We start from the raw sequence: 16122 nt of genomic DNA on the forward strand, positions 1-16122 counted from the left end.
GCTGTCAGGGCCCCAGGACAGTTGCTCATTTTGCCTGTTGGTAATCCAGCTTTGGCATGTTTAAAATGTGAAACCCACCATGATCCTGATACTTCCACCTCCCGTGGGTCCAATGCCGTGTGTTCTCTCATTTAAAATGAAAATCCGGTAATACTTCAATGTTGTTCTGGATTTTTTTTTTTACATTTTTGCTTTGCTGGCGCGGGACCACGAGTACAGGAGGCGGGCTATGTGTTGCGATAGGTCGTTGCTATGATACGACCAAGATTGACAGTGTTCCGGTTTCCGGTTCATTCTGCTGTGCGAAGTTGCTAGTCACAGGAGCCACAATGGCGTTTGTAGTCTCCTTCAGATAGGGCTGTGGATGATATTAAATCCACTAGCATCGCCCTAAATATAGGCCTGGTTGATTCCCAGAGCCATTGATAATAAACTGGAACATCTACTGCACACGAAAATACTATGATTTCTAATCAATATTGACTTTATAGGGGATAAAACTTACATTAAAGGGAACATGTAAACAGTACCAACCGGGTCAAGTTTTCATTTTGTTCGAGAAACGAGCGTCTTCTAATGAAGGCATTTGCTTGTTTCTGAATGCTAAGATCGTAATTCTGTGGAATAAAAGCACCTTTACTTAACTTGGCACTGGACAAGGACACCTTTCACAAAGGGACTTTTTCTTTTTTACGAGTCAGCTCGCTAACCGCTGAGCAATAGCTAGCGGTGCTAGCTAAATTGAGACGGAGACGACACCACAATGCTCCGATGTTCGGTTGGGATCTTTTTCAGTCACTGACTAATTCACAGTACATACTCTACAGTACTGGACAACCACCCTGGCGTTTTTCTGCTTTGTCGAACTATGTTGGCGATCTCAATGGAATGAATCGGCGTTGAGGAGGACTGGACGTGAGCGGCCTGGTGTGTTGATTTTGTTTATTTTTTTGCCGTTTCTGCTTAGTAACGTAACACTTTTGTTGGGGATTTGGAGGAGCTCTACTGTTCCCCTGTGAATGAATTGCCTGGACCACCGAGGCCCAGTCGCAGCCGAGGTACCGACGCCGGCGTGAGGGATGCCTGGGTCGGACCGACACCATGGGACCAAGAGGAAGCCGGAATCTAGCAATGTGCTACACCAGACCCAGGCCTCGACCCATACCTCTGCGGGAGACAAGACGAGCAAGGACGGCAAGGTGCAGTTAAAATCTTCAATGTCCTCTTCCAAACGCAAACGGCATAAATCAACCAAACATAATCGTGAATTCTCGGCGGCACCGGGACCCGAAGATTATACCCTCGGCGATACGGCGCCACCTGGTGTCCATACGGTGAAGCCTCTGGTGGAGTACGATGATATCAGCTCCGACTCGGACACTTTTTCAGACCCACCGTCCTCGAGGCCCTCTGAGAGGGGGGGCGTGGACCGACTGGAGCCCTCACCAGACTACGAAGGGGACGACGTGGGCTTAGAAGCCGACGGTAGAGAGAACAGGGGCCACAGACACTACCGAAAAAAGTCCAAGGACCCGAATAAAGTTAGAGACTCTGGGAATGGAGAACGTGGGTACAAGAAAAAGAATAGCAAAGACCGCGAGAAGGGGAGTGCTGGAAAGAGCAAGGAGAAGGCTGCGTCCTCAGGCCCCTCATCCAAACGCCAGGTCCAGCCAGAGAGTGACTCTAAACGTGGGGAGCCGATGCTCTCCACCCAGGTACAGCCTGTAGCCAGTGTAGGTAGCACTACCTCCTCCACGTCCTCATCTCGCAGCAAGGAGAGCAGCCGCTCAGGGAAGTCTCGCAAAGACAAGCAACAACGGAGAGAGGGCCGAGGGGAGGGCAGCCGCAGCTCCTCCCAGAGGAACCGGTCAGACAGAAGCCATCGCAAGTCCTCCAAGAGCCACAAGGCGAGCCCTAAGGGCAAGGCTGCGGTTAGGGGAAGCCCTCGCAGGAAGGGCACCAGCTCTGCTCTGTCGCCCAGTCCCAGAAGAGGGGCTGGCAGCGAGAGCCCACAGGGCAGTGGGTATGGGCAGCAGGGGGATGACAGCTATTCCCGACGGAGGGTGTCCCAGCAGAGCCCCAATCCTTACGGGGATATGTCGCGCCGAAGCAGGCAGAGATCAGACAGCCCGTACGGCAGCAGACACAGGTCTTCAAGCTATGAGAGGGACAGCAGCCCCTACTCAAGGAGACGCTCCAACAGCCCTTATAACGCCCGCAGGTCCTCCAGCACCAGCCCCATGTCACGGTGAGTATATGATACTGTAGAATGTCAGGGGCCATTAAGTGTTTGTCATGGTACAAAAGACTAATTTACCCATTGGGCCATATTTCGTAGTATTTTTACATAGTGACACACTTCGTGACGTTTTATTATCAAAGATGCTACTCATTGGGCTGTTTAAACAAACAGAAGCCTTAATGACATTGACAAAAGCCTGGTTGTGAGCAAATTAAAGGATGGAGGTAGTGTCAACACGGGCAGGTGTTAAAAGCCGTTTTATTTTGCAGTGTAAAATACAAGAGCTCTGGCTACTAGGAAAAGGTTGGGGCACAGTAACCCTGTGCCTTTACTGTAATCATCCTGAGACTTTTGCATTTATGATTATATTTGAGTTGTACAGTAGATTTAAGCCACTGTTCTTTTTCAAAGGCAAAGTAAAGGCAACTTAAAAAAAACTGGCACCTGGTGGTGAGAACACATTTTTTCACATTGTAAATAAATAATAATCAGTTATGTTAGTGTATAATACCATGGTCATACTCTTTCCACATCATAAAAAGCCAGTCATCATTTCCACGTTTGGTTGAAGTATAGCTGCACCATGAGAGCTACAATTTAAATGCACATTGGACAGATTATAATTTGTACTAGCAGAATAATGGAACCCCAAGAAGCCTGGGAATGTTTTTAAAAATTCATACATTTGTCCTTGTATTTATTTTATGGTTAATAGTGGCATCTATCTGTGACTGGAATGGAGTCAAAGCAAACGTTAACTAGCACATTACACAAGGAACAAGCTGTATTGCTTCAGACTTAATCAAAGTTTAGGATCCAACCTTTACTTTGGTTTTGACAGAAACAGGCCTTTTCTTCAATATAAACTTTGTTACTTCCCATGTCAAAAAAGTCTCATGGTTTCATTTTCATTATGTTTGATCAACAGCCATTTTATGTAGTCTGGTGGGTAGTGAGTTTACTTCCCACTCTGTCCCTTTTTAAAAAGTTTTCAAAAGAATGTAACATGTTGTATGATATTCTCAGGCTACAGGAAGATCAAATAAATTAAAATGTATTTCTTTAATTTAGACGCTCTGGCCGCTCCAGGAGTCGTTCCCCTCTGCACTACTCGTCTTCTCGTCGCTCCTCCTCTCGTTCCCGTAGCAAGAGGCATACTTCCTCTGTTGCAGCGGGGGCCAGCTCCCACAGCAGCCGACCAACGAGCCGCTCCCCTCCCTCCTCCCGCCTGCCACTTAACTCCAGCCTGGGTGCAGAGCTGAGCCGCAGAAAGAAGGAACGGCAGGCTGCTGAGGCAGCTGCCCGTACTAGTGGTGGTGCTTCTACTCCTCCTCCGCCGGCACCGCCACGTAAATCTGCAGGCTCCTCCTCCTTGCGGCCGACTAAAGCCGCGGCTCCCCAGCCAGAAAGAGACTCGGCAGCAGCAGAACCTCTGCCCCCACCACCTGTGCCGTTACCCCAGGATACTCCCCGTGGTGAAGATCCGGTTACTGCACCTCTACCTTCCTCTTCCGCCTCCTCTCCTGCACCTCCTCAGCCCTCTCCTCCTGTGCCACCCACTCCAGCCACCCAGATTCCACCACTGCCACCTCAGGCAGAAGCAACTATCCAGCCTCCTACACCCTCAACCACATCCCAGGCCGCATCGCCAGCTCCGGTTCCTACACGCAGCCCTGTCCGCCAGATCCCGCTCCACAAGACGTCGACTCTTCCTCTCCTGCCTTTACCACCCGCACTGCTGGGAAACGCTCAGGACAGGTGAGTACCCCCAACAGGACATAAAAAGTTAATTTCCAGCACTGGTCTTAATGCGTCCTCATCTTTTATGCGGAGGTCACATTTTGTACAACTTTCGTCTGTGCTCTTAAAATATAGCCCACAGAACATGAATCATAATACACTGCTGAAGTCCCCACTTTTTTTCTTTGTTTTTATTCCATCATTATCATCACTCCCGTCAAATAAGACATTTTAAGACATCGCTTTAGATATAACTTGTGAAAATGGTATTATTTCTGCCTCCTTTAGGTGTCAGTTTATCATAAGTGTCATACTACAAAGTACATATTGAATATTTGCTTCTCCTGTCTCTTTAATCAATTATACGTTTCTCTAAATGTCTTTGTATTTTGCACCATCAGTCCAAAGAAGTCCACCCCTCCTCAGAGGCCATCCAGGAAGGAGAAGGAAGTCCGCAGCCGGCCGTCACTCATCGACCTTCCTTTACCTCCCACCCTACCTGGAGGTGACTCGTCACCCCCACAGTTCCCCATCCACCATGCCCCACCGCTACCCCAGGCAGTCCTCAAGAAGAGACCAAAGTCAGTTTCTGTTATTACTCACCCACTTCCAATCTTCCTCTCCTAAATCCCACATTAAGTAAAATCTCATTTTCTTTTTGTTGCTTTGCAGGATTTGCTGCCCGCGCTATGGTGAGCGCAAACATACCCAGAGCGACTGGGGCAAGCGCTGTGTAGATAAATTTGATATAATTGGCATCATCGGGGAAGGCACCTACGGCCAAGTGTACAAGGCCAAGGACAAAGACACTGGTGAGGGAATATTATCTGGACTTAAGTCACTGTAGTACTCATGTGTTTTATGTTAAAACAAGCAGAGACGGAATTCACATTGACTGGTTTTTGTAAATACTCTTTTTTTTTTTTTTTTTATTTATTTTTAACATGACAGGTGAGCTGGTGGCTTTGAAGAAAGTGCGTTTGGACAATGAAAAGGAGGGTTTCCCCATCACAGCCATTAGAGAGATCAAGATCTTGCGGCAGCTCAAGCACCGCAGTGTTGTCAACATGAAGGAGATAGTCACTGACAAGCAGGATGCACTTGACTTTAAAAAGGACAAAGGTAAGAGGGTTAGATATTATCTGCCAGGACTGGGTAAATACAAAAATGACAGTGCTACTTGACTGCTGTGACTGACAGGAAGTTTCCCACGTGTTGCTATAATCAGTGTCAAAACTAAAACCCATGGTGTGGACTTTCTCCCACCACTGTTGTGCACATTGCTCAGGGCTGCAGTGATAATCACAGGATAAACATCCTGTAATTAGAACATGAACATGAATACAGAAATACTCAATAATTTATCATATAAAATGCAGAACTGTGACAATACCATGTGTTTTAAAAACCACAGACTTGTTTGATGCAAAACCACGACCAAACGACAAATGACTACATATATTGCCATGTGCATCCCTACCCTGTATGTCACTGTCTATAATTTACTGGGGTTTTATTTGAGTAATTTAGATACTGTAAGTTAAAGCTCAAACATTTCAATTCATCTGCAGTTAAAAGTATCAAATCATAGACAATCTAAGCTTAATAGATTGGGAATCAGATCAACTTTAAATCAGTGTATTAGGCTGTAGACCTTGAAAATATTTAATTATCTAGTATAGTAGTATGACGAAGTTTTAAATATGTTATTCAACTAGCATACAATATACATCTTATCTTCAAAAGACCCCAAACTAGGCCTGATTAATTACAGTTTGTTTGGTTATTATTTGGCAGCAGATGAAGTTCAAGTGGTGATGCTTCACATTAGCAAGTTTTATTCCACATGGACCAGTGCTGGTTAATACGTTGACAAATATACATGACATTGCACTGTAGCTGGCTGTGCAGTTATGACAAAGCACAATAGTTGCACAGTTTCAGTAGAATACTCGCTGTAGAGCATTCTAACCTACTGAGAAGCAGATTTGAAGCTACGTTAAATTATATGAGCTGATCAAAGTACATAGCAAACCTCTCTTTCACAGGCCCAGTGCTCTAACCTTGAGACTTGGGGTTTGTGAGTGTATATTGTGTTTCTGGTTTCTAAATACATCTTCCCTCTGTATTTAGGTGCTTTTTACCTGGTGTTTGAGTACATGGACCACGACCTGATGGGCCTGCTGGAGTCGGGACTGGTCCAGTTCTCCCATGAGCACGTCCGCAGCTTCATGCGCCAGCTGATGGAGGGTCTGGACTACTGCCACAAGAACAACTTCCTGCACAGAGACATCAAATGCTCCAACATACTGCTCAACAACAGGTCAGGAACAGCAGAAGAAGAAGAAGAAGTGTCCTTTATGTAGACTGTTGGTTTTTGATTAATTTGCTGTAGCAACTAGGATTCAGTTGATTAGCAGTAAAAGATGTTTCAGGTGAATTTTCATGCATCAGTATGGCCTGCAGGTTTTTCAGTCTACTTTGTATTCGTCTGTGTTTGTTTAACTAACCGATCCCCTTTTGTAAACCGACTTTAACAATATCAGCTATAATGCAGCACCATGCACAACAGCAACTTGGAAACATCCCTGCCGATGATTTAAATGCAGCTGTACTCTGTAAATACTGTGAACTCAAAGACCAAAAGCAGTCAAACGCTAACTTTTAATGATCGGAATGCAAGAATTTCAAAGTGTGTCAGCAGCAAAGCTAATTACTTTGCAACTAACTGGCGCTTCAAATTACAGCAATGAAATGAAATATGCTTGCTCAGTACAGAAATGCATCCAATCTACAAACGTTTCAGGATGCAAGGGGAAGCTAAACAAGCTGCAATAGCTAAGATGCTAATAAAAAGTAGCTGAATTGTCAGGGTCAGTCACTGTCTCAGTAATTTATAGTTGTCAGGGTGTCTGTTCTCATGCTTGGTAGGGTTGCTGCTGATCTCTTTGCGTTTCTTTGTACAGAGGTCAGATCAAACTGGCTGACTTTGGTTTGGCTCGGCTTTACAGTTCAGAGGAAAGGTAAGACATGAGTGTTTGTCATCTACATAATTTTCCCAATAAACGTATGCAATATATGGGGACCTCGTCTGCTTGCTTGTGTAATTTAAGTACATGATTAAATGTGTCAATGGTGATTGAAGCAGCAATAAAACCTCACTGTGAGCATGGATTTCCCTCTTAATTTACAATGACTCTTTGTCACAGTTGTCCTTCAGATCCCCGTAAGTGAAAGCTGAAATGTTTGTGTTTGCTTTATGAAAGTGCACCGGGTCTCATTATCCCCTCTCTTTCCTTCCCCCCCAGTCGGCCGTACACTAATAAAGTAATCACACTATGGTATCGCCCCCCTGAGCTCCTGCTGGGAGAGGAGAGATACTCTCCAGCTATTGATGTATGGAGCTGTGGGTGAGTATGACCTTTGTCATGATAGCACATCACTCATTCACACTCACTTAATTTCCTCTGTCATATACTCACTCCTCCATTATATAATGTAGTGTAGGCTTCATGAACCTGTGTAAATTTGGGCTAATGTTTTGTTGGGTGATGCGACCTCGCATTAATATTGGTCTAGTTGCTTTAACCCTTCCCCATTTTTGGAAAATAAGCACTAAATCTTACATTTTCATCTCTCTATCACTAAATTATTCTAAAAGCAATACATGTGGAAAAAAAAGCTGCATTATGTTTTTAAAAAGGTTATTCTCAAATTATCTTTTGCAAGTGTGCACGTCTTCCTACTCGGTATCCTCTTGGTAGGTGGAAGCTTCCCACTCACCATGGTACACTGATACCGTAGTTTGTTTGGTGATAGTTTTTATGGATTCGTTGAAAAACTTCACAGAAGATATTAATAACTGATGTATTTTTTCTGCCATGTAGACTGGACTAGATGGTTGCAGCACACTGAGTCACTGTTTATTCCTGAAGCACCGTTGGAACTTATGCAAATTAGCTCACTCATTAATTTGTACTTGATTTTCTTTTCACCTGTGTGCTCTGCTGTGAAATTTTAACTTGAATTAAAGCAGAAGACTATTTTATGCAAATTGTTTGTAATTATAACAGTATGTAAAAAAAAACCCAAAAAAAACATTAACTCTGAACCTTTGCACCAGCAATACATTTCCATACAACTTCTACACTCTTTTTGTATTTCTATGCACTGATTTGTCTTTGGGGGAAAGACTTTCTTCTATAAGATGTGTAGGATTGGAAATGTAACAAATACAATACTTAGTAGGATTTATTTACACAATCATAATCGTCCTGTCTGACAGAGATTCTGATTGTATTCACACATTAAAACAGTTTATTAAACTTAGTTTCAGCTTGGTGAGTGGTAGTGTATAATTTTGTACTTCTTCTACCCATTCTTTGTCATGGATCAGGTGTATTCTGGGAGAGCTCTTTACCAAGAAGCCCATCTTCCAGGCTAACCAGGAGCTTCTACAGCTGGAGCTCATCAGGTAGGCTGCCCTTTGCTGAGCACATCACCTTAAGTAGTAACTTCTGCTCCAACATCTACACCCCAATGTCTCTGTTTCTTCATCTCTGACCCCATCTTTGCCTTTCTCTTGTCCTTTTCCTCAGCCGTCTGTGCGGAAGCCCCTGTCCTGCTGCCTGGCCTGACGTCATTAAACTTCCCCTCTTCAACACCATGAAACCCAAGAAGCAGTACAGACGGCGGCTGCGGGAGGAGTTTGCCTTGTACGTAGCCATGCTGAGCTTCCCCAAAGTAGCTGAGATCAACCCTTCGTCTGTTTCTACAGTTGAAAATATTTCCCCTTCTGCACAGTTTACCTACTCCTGCCTTGGACTTGCTGGACCGAATGCTGACCCTCGACCCTGCACGGCGCTGCTCATCGGAGCACGCTCTCAACAGTGACTTTCTCAGTAACGTTGAGCCCAGCAAGATGCCGCCGCCAGAGTCAGTAGCCCCATGGCCTTCGATTCCACTTTCCATCTATATAGTACCAGATATATATAATAATGTTTTGCTTTTTTATTTGTAAGAGTTAGTGAAAAATAATTTAAAAGGCACACTTAATACTTTTCGTTGTTTATATATCTCATTCAGTTCTTTAGTTCTATTTGATTGATTACAGATTTGTAATTCATGGTTGTGATCTAATAATTTCCTTTTCTTTGCGTGTCTGTCTATCGACTGCGACTTCAGTCTTCCTCACCATCAGGACTGCCACGAGCTGTGGAGTAAGAAGCGACGACGTGCACGTCAGAGCGGGGTGCCCGAGGATGTGCCTGTGCCCAAAGTGCCCCGCAAGGAAGCGACAGGGACCTCCAGCGGAGAGAACAGCCGGCCCCAAACCCAAAGCCCGGCTGGAGTCCCACCGCCTCCACCAGGAAAACCTCCCTCCTCTGCCAACTTAGAGAGTGAGTTGTCAGGTAACGACTGCCTCTCAAAACTATTATTAGCAGAAACACACATGGACATAAGATATGCTAAAATGCAAACTGTGAAAATGTACATAATTTTGGTAACATTGATGGAATGATAACCCAACTTTGGGAGCGCCCTTTCATGTCCTTGTTTTATGATTGTCCTATTATTACTGTACTTATTTGTTATTAGTGTTATATGCTGACATACTGTTGCACTGCTTGGAAATTAAAAAGTAATTTGGATTTATTCAGAAGAAATGTTTATGCATCTTTTTGTTTGTTGGTATTGCATTGTCATAGTTTGAATTGTTGTTGCGTGGATGTGTTCAGGCCTGGGAGTTGCTGCAGAGCAGTTGAACCAGACAGAGCTGGCGGTGCTGCTTAACCTCCTCCAGGGACAGACGGACCTCAGCCTGCCCCAAGTGGCTCAGCTTCTCAACCTCTCCAAACCAGAGACACTCAGCCAGTCCTTGTCTGCCCTCAGTGAAGCCTCTGACCACCAGGGGGCTCCAGAGGACCAGGCCCAGTCTGCAGCCAGGTCCCAGCCCCCAGAGCCGCCTCCCGAACCCCAGGAACTGTCGCCGCCATCCGGAGAGCCACCACTCAGCCAGGAAGACCAGGCCAACCTGCTGGCTCTCATTTTGGGCCACATCATTAAGCCACAAACCGAGGAGCAAGGCGACGAGAGCAATGGCGTCCAATCAGAGGAGGCACTAATGCGCGGTTCGTCTGCCTCTACTACTGATCGCAAGGGCAAGTCCGGGTTTAGTCTCTAGAGGGTGGAAAAAAGGGGGAACCAAGGTCACTGGGGACAGCAAGAATGAGGAGAGCAGAGCAGAGAACAAATAGAAGCTAACTGAGTTTTGTTATTCAAAATTCCTGTATACTCTTATCAAATTAATTTCAAAAGTGATCAGTTAACCAAATGAATTGGGTCATTCGTTGTGTCATGCATCCCCCACCCCTTATCCCTGACATTCCTCACACGCTCGCCACTGTCCCCTTTTACCACCTCGCATATTGAAAAAAATGCAGTACCTCGCAAAATGTCACTCAAGTGTTTGTCGTCCCTGGTAACCAGGCAAAGGTTTGGTGCACATGGTCCTCTCTCGCTGGTGTACTCAATAAACCGGGAGAAAGTTTAGTTTTATTCATTTGAGTGAAAAGAAAGGTTCACACTGTATTGTTCCTTCCACGTTTCTCCCACTTGTTTCTTTTTTCATAGTCTTTGTTTCTGTATCTTTCCCATCTCCACTCATGCTCTCATTTCATTTTCATTATATAGCAGGTGTCATGGATTCTTCACATGAGGCGATGTTGCTTTAAACAGTCTGTAATGTCCGCCTTTTTATGAAGAAAGTCTAATAAATTATCAAGTGAAAATAAATGTTTTGAGTCTTTAGACCTCACCTGCATGTGTTTCTTTTAACTTTGGTTTGTCACACTTTTTTGTTTTGTTTCAAACTGTTCACTCTGACTCAGATATTAATTAAAAATGTGATTAGCAAGTTGAATAAAACTATTGACTATGCTGCTGACACTGGAATGGTAACAGTCCTGTTTTCTTCTGGTTATTTCTCCTGTCAAGGCGTCTGAAGCCCTTGCCACCGTGGTTTGCCTTGCACTGCTGTAGATTGGAAAAGAATGAGACTAACCTGGTTTAGTAATCTTGTCCTGACCTTTTATAATACTTAGAATTCCTCTACATAAGTCACCCTTTCTGTTCATCCAGCTGTACATGCCCTTCCTAATGTTTTCTCATCTAGTTACCGCATTTTTCCTTTTTTCTTTTTTTTTTAAGGTTGTTGGTTGGAGGAAAAACAAGAACAGCTGCATCTGTTTTGCATACATTAATGCAGTTATTTTTCAAACCCATATAGTGAATACATTCAATGTTAAGCTGTGTTTAATACACATTCTTTAACGGTGATGAATCATGTTAAAATTAAACTTATTTTCAACGTTGAGATTTAATATATCTGAATAGGTTTTAGTAGATTTTTTTGTAGGCCAACTTTGTTTTCAGGTCAGAATAGTTTTAGTATCTATTGAACCGTATCCACACAATGTCCTTAACAAAGTTAACTCTATTGCAACAATACAGGCGGATACGTTTTCCCTTCTAATGGTTCTGAAATGTACTTTATGTTGGAATACATTTAGAGTGCTCTGCTCTCCCTCTTGTGGTGAAGGTAGGAATGTCAACATTGTGTAACTTTGTCAGGCCTTTGTAACAAATACATTTTTACTTTGCGTAAGTGCAGATTAAACAAGAGGACAAATAAGATTTAGGGCTATTGTACAAATAGTGCACATTGAAATGAACCATTTTATGCCTTGTTGCCTGACATTTTGTCCTCTGTCTTGTTTGGCTCCCATCAGATGGTGGAACATCGAAGAGGAAACAGTTTGGGGTCAACCAGGTGCCTCCATCTGGTGAGCAGCGTCCACCTTCTCCACCCGGGCCACCTCCATCAGCTCTTCTCCTTGGAAATGCCCAGCAGGCTGGGTCTGAGACCCAACCCAGCCAGGACATCAGCCCTGCCATGGCAGCTGCCTTGCTCCAGCTCATCTCTCAGCAGGACTCCGAAGCTGGGGACCCTCAGCGCAGCAAGGACCCATCTCCTGCTGTGGAGGCCCCGGGACAGCCCCCTCCACCCTGGGATGCAGACTCTCCCCCGAAAGCTACGGCTGCAGCTGATACCCCAGCAGGACTGGGGACTGCTGCTCCTACCACTGCAGCACAGTTCCCTAAGGACCAGGACCTCCGCTTTTCTCATGGAGCTGCCCGCTGACCCTCAGTCCCCCGGTGAGACAGACCTAGGTATCTTGAGATGGCTGCAGTAATCCTGGCATGAAGGGAAAGGCAGAGGGACACCAGCAGATAAAGACTCACTGGACCATGAGCAGGTAGCTAAAGTTGAATCAAAGATTATGAAAATGAATGTCTTAAAGAAAGAGATGAAGGGCCTTTTGAGGTCCTGATCATCACTGCCCCCTGAACAAGCTGTTGTGTTGGAGAGAGTGTTTGGACCTGAGGTCTCTCTGACCTCTTAACAATCCATTAAGTGACAGTCACCACCTGCAACCCCTTGCTCTTTCCTGTCCACTGAAGATCCTGACTTGAATGAAGTTTAGCTTCCAAATTGAGTGCCATACAGCTGACACTCAACTTAGAAAGCAGCTGTGATCTTTTATTTTTTCTCTAAACAAATGATTGTCATGCCCACTGCAGTGCCCACTTCTAACAAAGTTGTCAATTGGAGGATGAAGTCCTGGTCATCCCGCTCTGATGTGTCGGTGAATGTGTGATGGAAGATTCGCTGAAGCTAAAATACTGTGAATGGCTGTATTTGAGACAGAACACTGGAGCAACATGAGTTCCCATTGAACCTTACATGCTGGCTAGCTCCCGTTTTCAGCCTTGTGCCTCCTTTGTGACCCCAGCGACCCCTAAAGGATCTTGGCCTATTGGGGAGTGTGGGTTAAGGTTCTGCTTTGGATGGTACCTACAACAGTGTACATCTGCAGGACTGTTTTTTGTTTTTGCCCAAAGGCTACTCCATATTATATTCTGTCTGTTATCAACTCGGCTGAATTGCGATGTGTTCTCGGTCCACATGAAGATTTTCTTTTAACATACAGCAAACCTCTGTGTCCTAACAAGCCTAAGCCTGCATACTACTTTCCTGTCTCAAATATGGATTTGACCACTACATTACGACGGACTGCTCCACAATACTCAAGCCATTCTGCTCGTTGAAATATAAAGCTATAGAAACATGTATACACAGACAGAAACAGACTTTTTCGGCTTTTCCTGGTGGGCTGTCGAAGCCTCTTCTAATATGTCATTGCCTCCCTGCCAACTTGTGCAACAAAAGCTTTTTCTTTTTTTGGTGCAGTTATTTTCTACAGAAAGAAAATGTTTCACGCTTAAAGAAAAAAAATAATGGTCCATGTTTCTGTTTCCTTTGTTTTTTTTGTTTGTTTTTTTGCTTTGGAAAAGGAAAGGGAGGAGGAAATGGTTTGGTGTGTCTGTAAAAAGAAAAAAAAATATTTTGTAATATGTGTTTTCTTGGTTCAGTTTATTAAAGGAAGTAATGCGACCAGTTGAACAGTCTCTCCTGGCGTCTCTGATTGTTTCTCTAAAGTGGCCACTAGATGGTAGGCCCTCCCTCACACAGCTCAAACTGCTGGGGGTCCTCTCGGTCGGGCCTTGGCAAAGCCTGATCAGAGTTGATAGCTGCAGCATGGGCTAAGCTAACCAGATTTCTGTTGTTTCTTATTGCTCTTTAGATCTTGAAACTCATTTTAGTTTGTCTTTCATTCTACAGGAACACATCAAGGAAGGGAAGTCATTGATCGTACTAGTAACTTGAGTAAAAAGACTAAAACGCAATTCAAACTACACAGTTCATAATCTGAATTAAAAAACAAAATATAAAAAACATAAAACTAAAACCATATGTATAACTAAATCTTGAACAAGGTATTCAATAAGGTTAGTTTTTTTCAGGTTTTGTTAGTTATTTTTCAATCCTTTTGTATCCAAAGTGTTTTTTTATTATTTAAGACTTAAATTCATGAATATGGCCATTATATTTGGTCATTGTTGGTAATATGCAATTAGTTGTCTTTTTTTCTCTTTTAACAGACACATATGTCTGCTGTCATGTTGGAGGTAAACAGTGTTAATAATCAAGTTTGCTTTTGGAACATGTAGTTGAAGGCTTATTTAAAACAATATAGATTATTTGTGGTCGTTGAAGTGTAGTTTAATTTTCACAGTTGGTTTTGTAATTACTTGTTTCATAGACACTGCCTAATATGTGAAGTATGAGATTGACCCAGTCACACAGTGATGTGAAGTGCTCCCTTTGCATCAATCTTATTTATGTGTTGTTTCCGTTACCACTTGGGTTGATCTCTTCATGAAGATCCTGACAGGCAGACAAGGATCATAAACTGCAGATTGGCAAAGAGAGAGGCCTGCAAGGTTCATGCAAGTGTGTGTGTGTGTGTGTGTGTGTGTGTGTGTGTGGGGATTGGCTTCATGCATACCCAGACCAGTTCCTCACTTGGCAGGCTTACAGAGCCGCTTACCCCTCTGGCCCACCAAGCAGCTGAGCCCTCTGGGTGAGAGATCCTTTCAGAGGCAGTGGGAGGCTCACCTGCCCTCTAGCACAGGCCCAGTGTGAGTGAGATGAGACAGTGCCGTGCGTGTGTATGAGGGTGTGTGTGTATGTTTCTGTCTGATGCTTTCGCCCATCGGGACTCCAAATAATAGTGAATGTGCCCGCAGGGATTTTCCACAGGAGAGCTAGTGGGCAATGCCAGTGCCAAGTCACAGAGACTAGACGAATAAATCAGGACTGAGGAGTGAAGAGAGGGAGGTGCACGAGGCTGTGCCATCAATCAGAAAGGCACCTTATGGGGAATGCCCATAAATGTGCCACGCTGCCAGTCTGAAGCACGTACCCGCTATAGCAGTGACTGGCAATGGCGGCATTCAAAACGGAGCCTCCATTTTGGATGCCGTCGCTTCACTCTCAGCCACAGTGATTTTGGAGGGCTTCCAGGCAAATAGTGAATTGACTGACAGTCCATTTTAATCTATTCATTCCAAATTGTATTAATGTGCTTGCATTTTTTGCATTACTTCTTAGTCCAATTTCCTCTGTCCCTGTGCAAACAGTTTTTATCTACAAATTTTAAATCTACAACGTATTTTACTATAATCACAGACGTTGCGTACCCTTTGTCCACTATGTGAAATCTGTCAACCATGAACAAATAGCAGCTCCTTTTAAATGTATGTCAAATGTAGGACCCAGCTCTCACATCACACATCTGCCTGGACCCTGACTGAGTAAAGAGCACTTAGGAACATGTATCTGTCTGCTTAAATGTACACCAGCCACTGCTGATGAATTTTTGGGCAAAGTAAATCTGTAAACTCTACCAGCCACACTGGCTGGTTCTTGATCATTTTTCAGATTGCCACAACAAACAATGTAACAATCTATCTAAAACGGCCGTCTGTCTGAACTGGTGCTACGTTTTAATTTGGCAGAAAGCTCACTCAGGATGCAAGAAAAAGAAGTGAATTGGGATGGAGAAGGCGAGAGTGATGGACAATGAAGGAAGGCAAACACTGACTGACTCTGGAGGGAAAAAGTAAGTCATCCTGCATTTCAATATTCAATGTAAGGAAACATTTGAGTGAATCAAACTATTTATACAAGCCTTCTGGCTGGATTGACACTCAACTTTTCAGATTTAGATTGAGATTTATTAACTCAAGTCCATGTTCAACATTCAAAAGTGCACAGTTTCAGTTTGAGATATGACTGATGGCTTCTCCATACAAAACATTACTATGAATTCTGCAGCTGAGGCACTCCATAAATTCAATCACTCATTTTTATCACTTTTCTTTGGTACTGTAATAAAAATCTAGTTTTGAATTGAAAGTGAAAAATAGGATCTGCACGAGTACAAATCTCTTTACTGACTCTTTAAAACAAGTTAATTTATCTTGCTCCAAACGCCCAGGTATTCTGTGTGTGTGTGTGTGTGTGTGTGTGTGTGTCTTTTTCTGCCTTCGTGCAGTGTAAATCTGGGCCGCTGTTGTCTCTCTGAGTCATGCTACAGTTTGATGTTGAGTTTGATGACTGAGGCTGTTTGATCAGTGACTATGTGTAAACTCAGAGAGGGGAGGAAGAGACT

At 43.9% G+C, this 16122-nt stretch overlaps 1 protein-coding gene across 2 annotated transcripts; it reads left to right on the forward strand.

Annotated features, from left to right (window-relative positions):
• Positions 1–286: 286 nt before the first annotated feature.
• Positions 287–13513, forward strand: cdk12 (cyclin dependent kinase 12). Of its 2 annotated transcripts, none has more exons than XM_068718342.1 (14): positions 287–2248; positions 3314–4000; positions 4384–4563; positions 4655–4794; positions 4934–5104; positions 6116–6305; positions 6949–7005; positions 7291–7392; positions 8379–8456; positions 8581–8697; positions 8786–8917; positions 9167–9393; positions 9721–10143; positions 11773–13513. In XM_068718342.1, exons 1-14 carry the CDS (start codon positions 1080–1082, stop codon positions 12183–12185), a joined length of 4086 nt encoding a protein of 1361 aa, XP_068574443.1. In that variant the 5' UTR covers positions 287–1079; the 3' UTR covers positions 12186–13513. The 2 variants fall into 2 exon arrangements, with proteins under 2 accessions (XP_068574443.1, XP_068574444.1); XM_068718343.1 differs by having other exon boundaries at positions 9721–10113.
• Positions 13514–16122: the final 2609 nt, after the last annotated feature.

This window comes from Cebidichthys violaceus, unplaced genomic scaffold, assembly GCF_023349555.1.
Source record: "Cebidichthys violaceus isolate CVI_PGR_0920_01 unplaced genomic scaffold, fCebVio1.0.p SCAF_23, whole genome shotgun sequence".
Lineage (NCBI taxonomy): Eukaryota > Metazoa > Chordata > Actinopteri > Perciformes > Stichaeidae > Cebidichthys > Cebidichthys violaceus.

Coding starts and splice junctions, on each gene's coding strand:
- cdk12 (XM_068718342.1), top strand. CDS start 1,080: ATGCCTGGGTCGGACCGACACCATGGGACCAAGAGGAAGCCGGAATCT. Junction 5,105..6,115: donor TGACTTTAAAAAGGACAAAG/GTAAGAGGGTTA, acceptor CTCTGTATTTAG/GTGCTTTTTACCTGGTGTTT. Junction 8,457..8,580: donor CTACAGCTGGAGCTCATCAG/GTAGGCTGCCCT, acceptor CCTTTTCCTCAG/CCGTCTGTGCGGAAGCCCCT.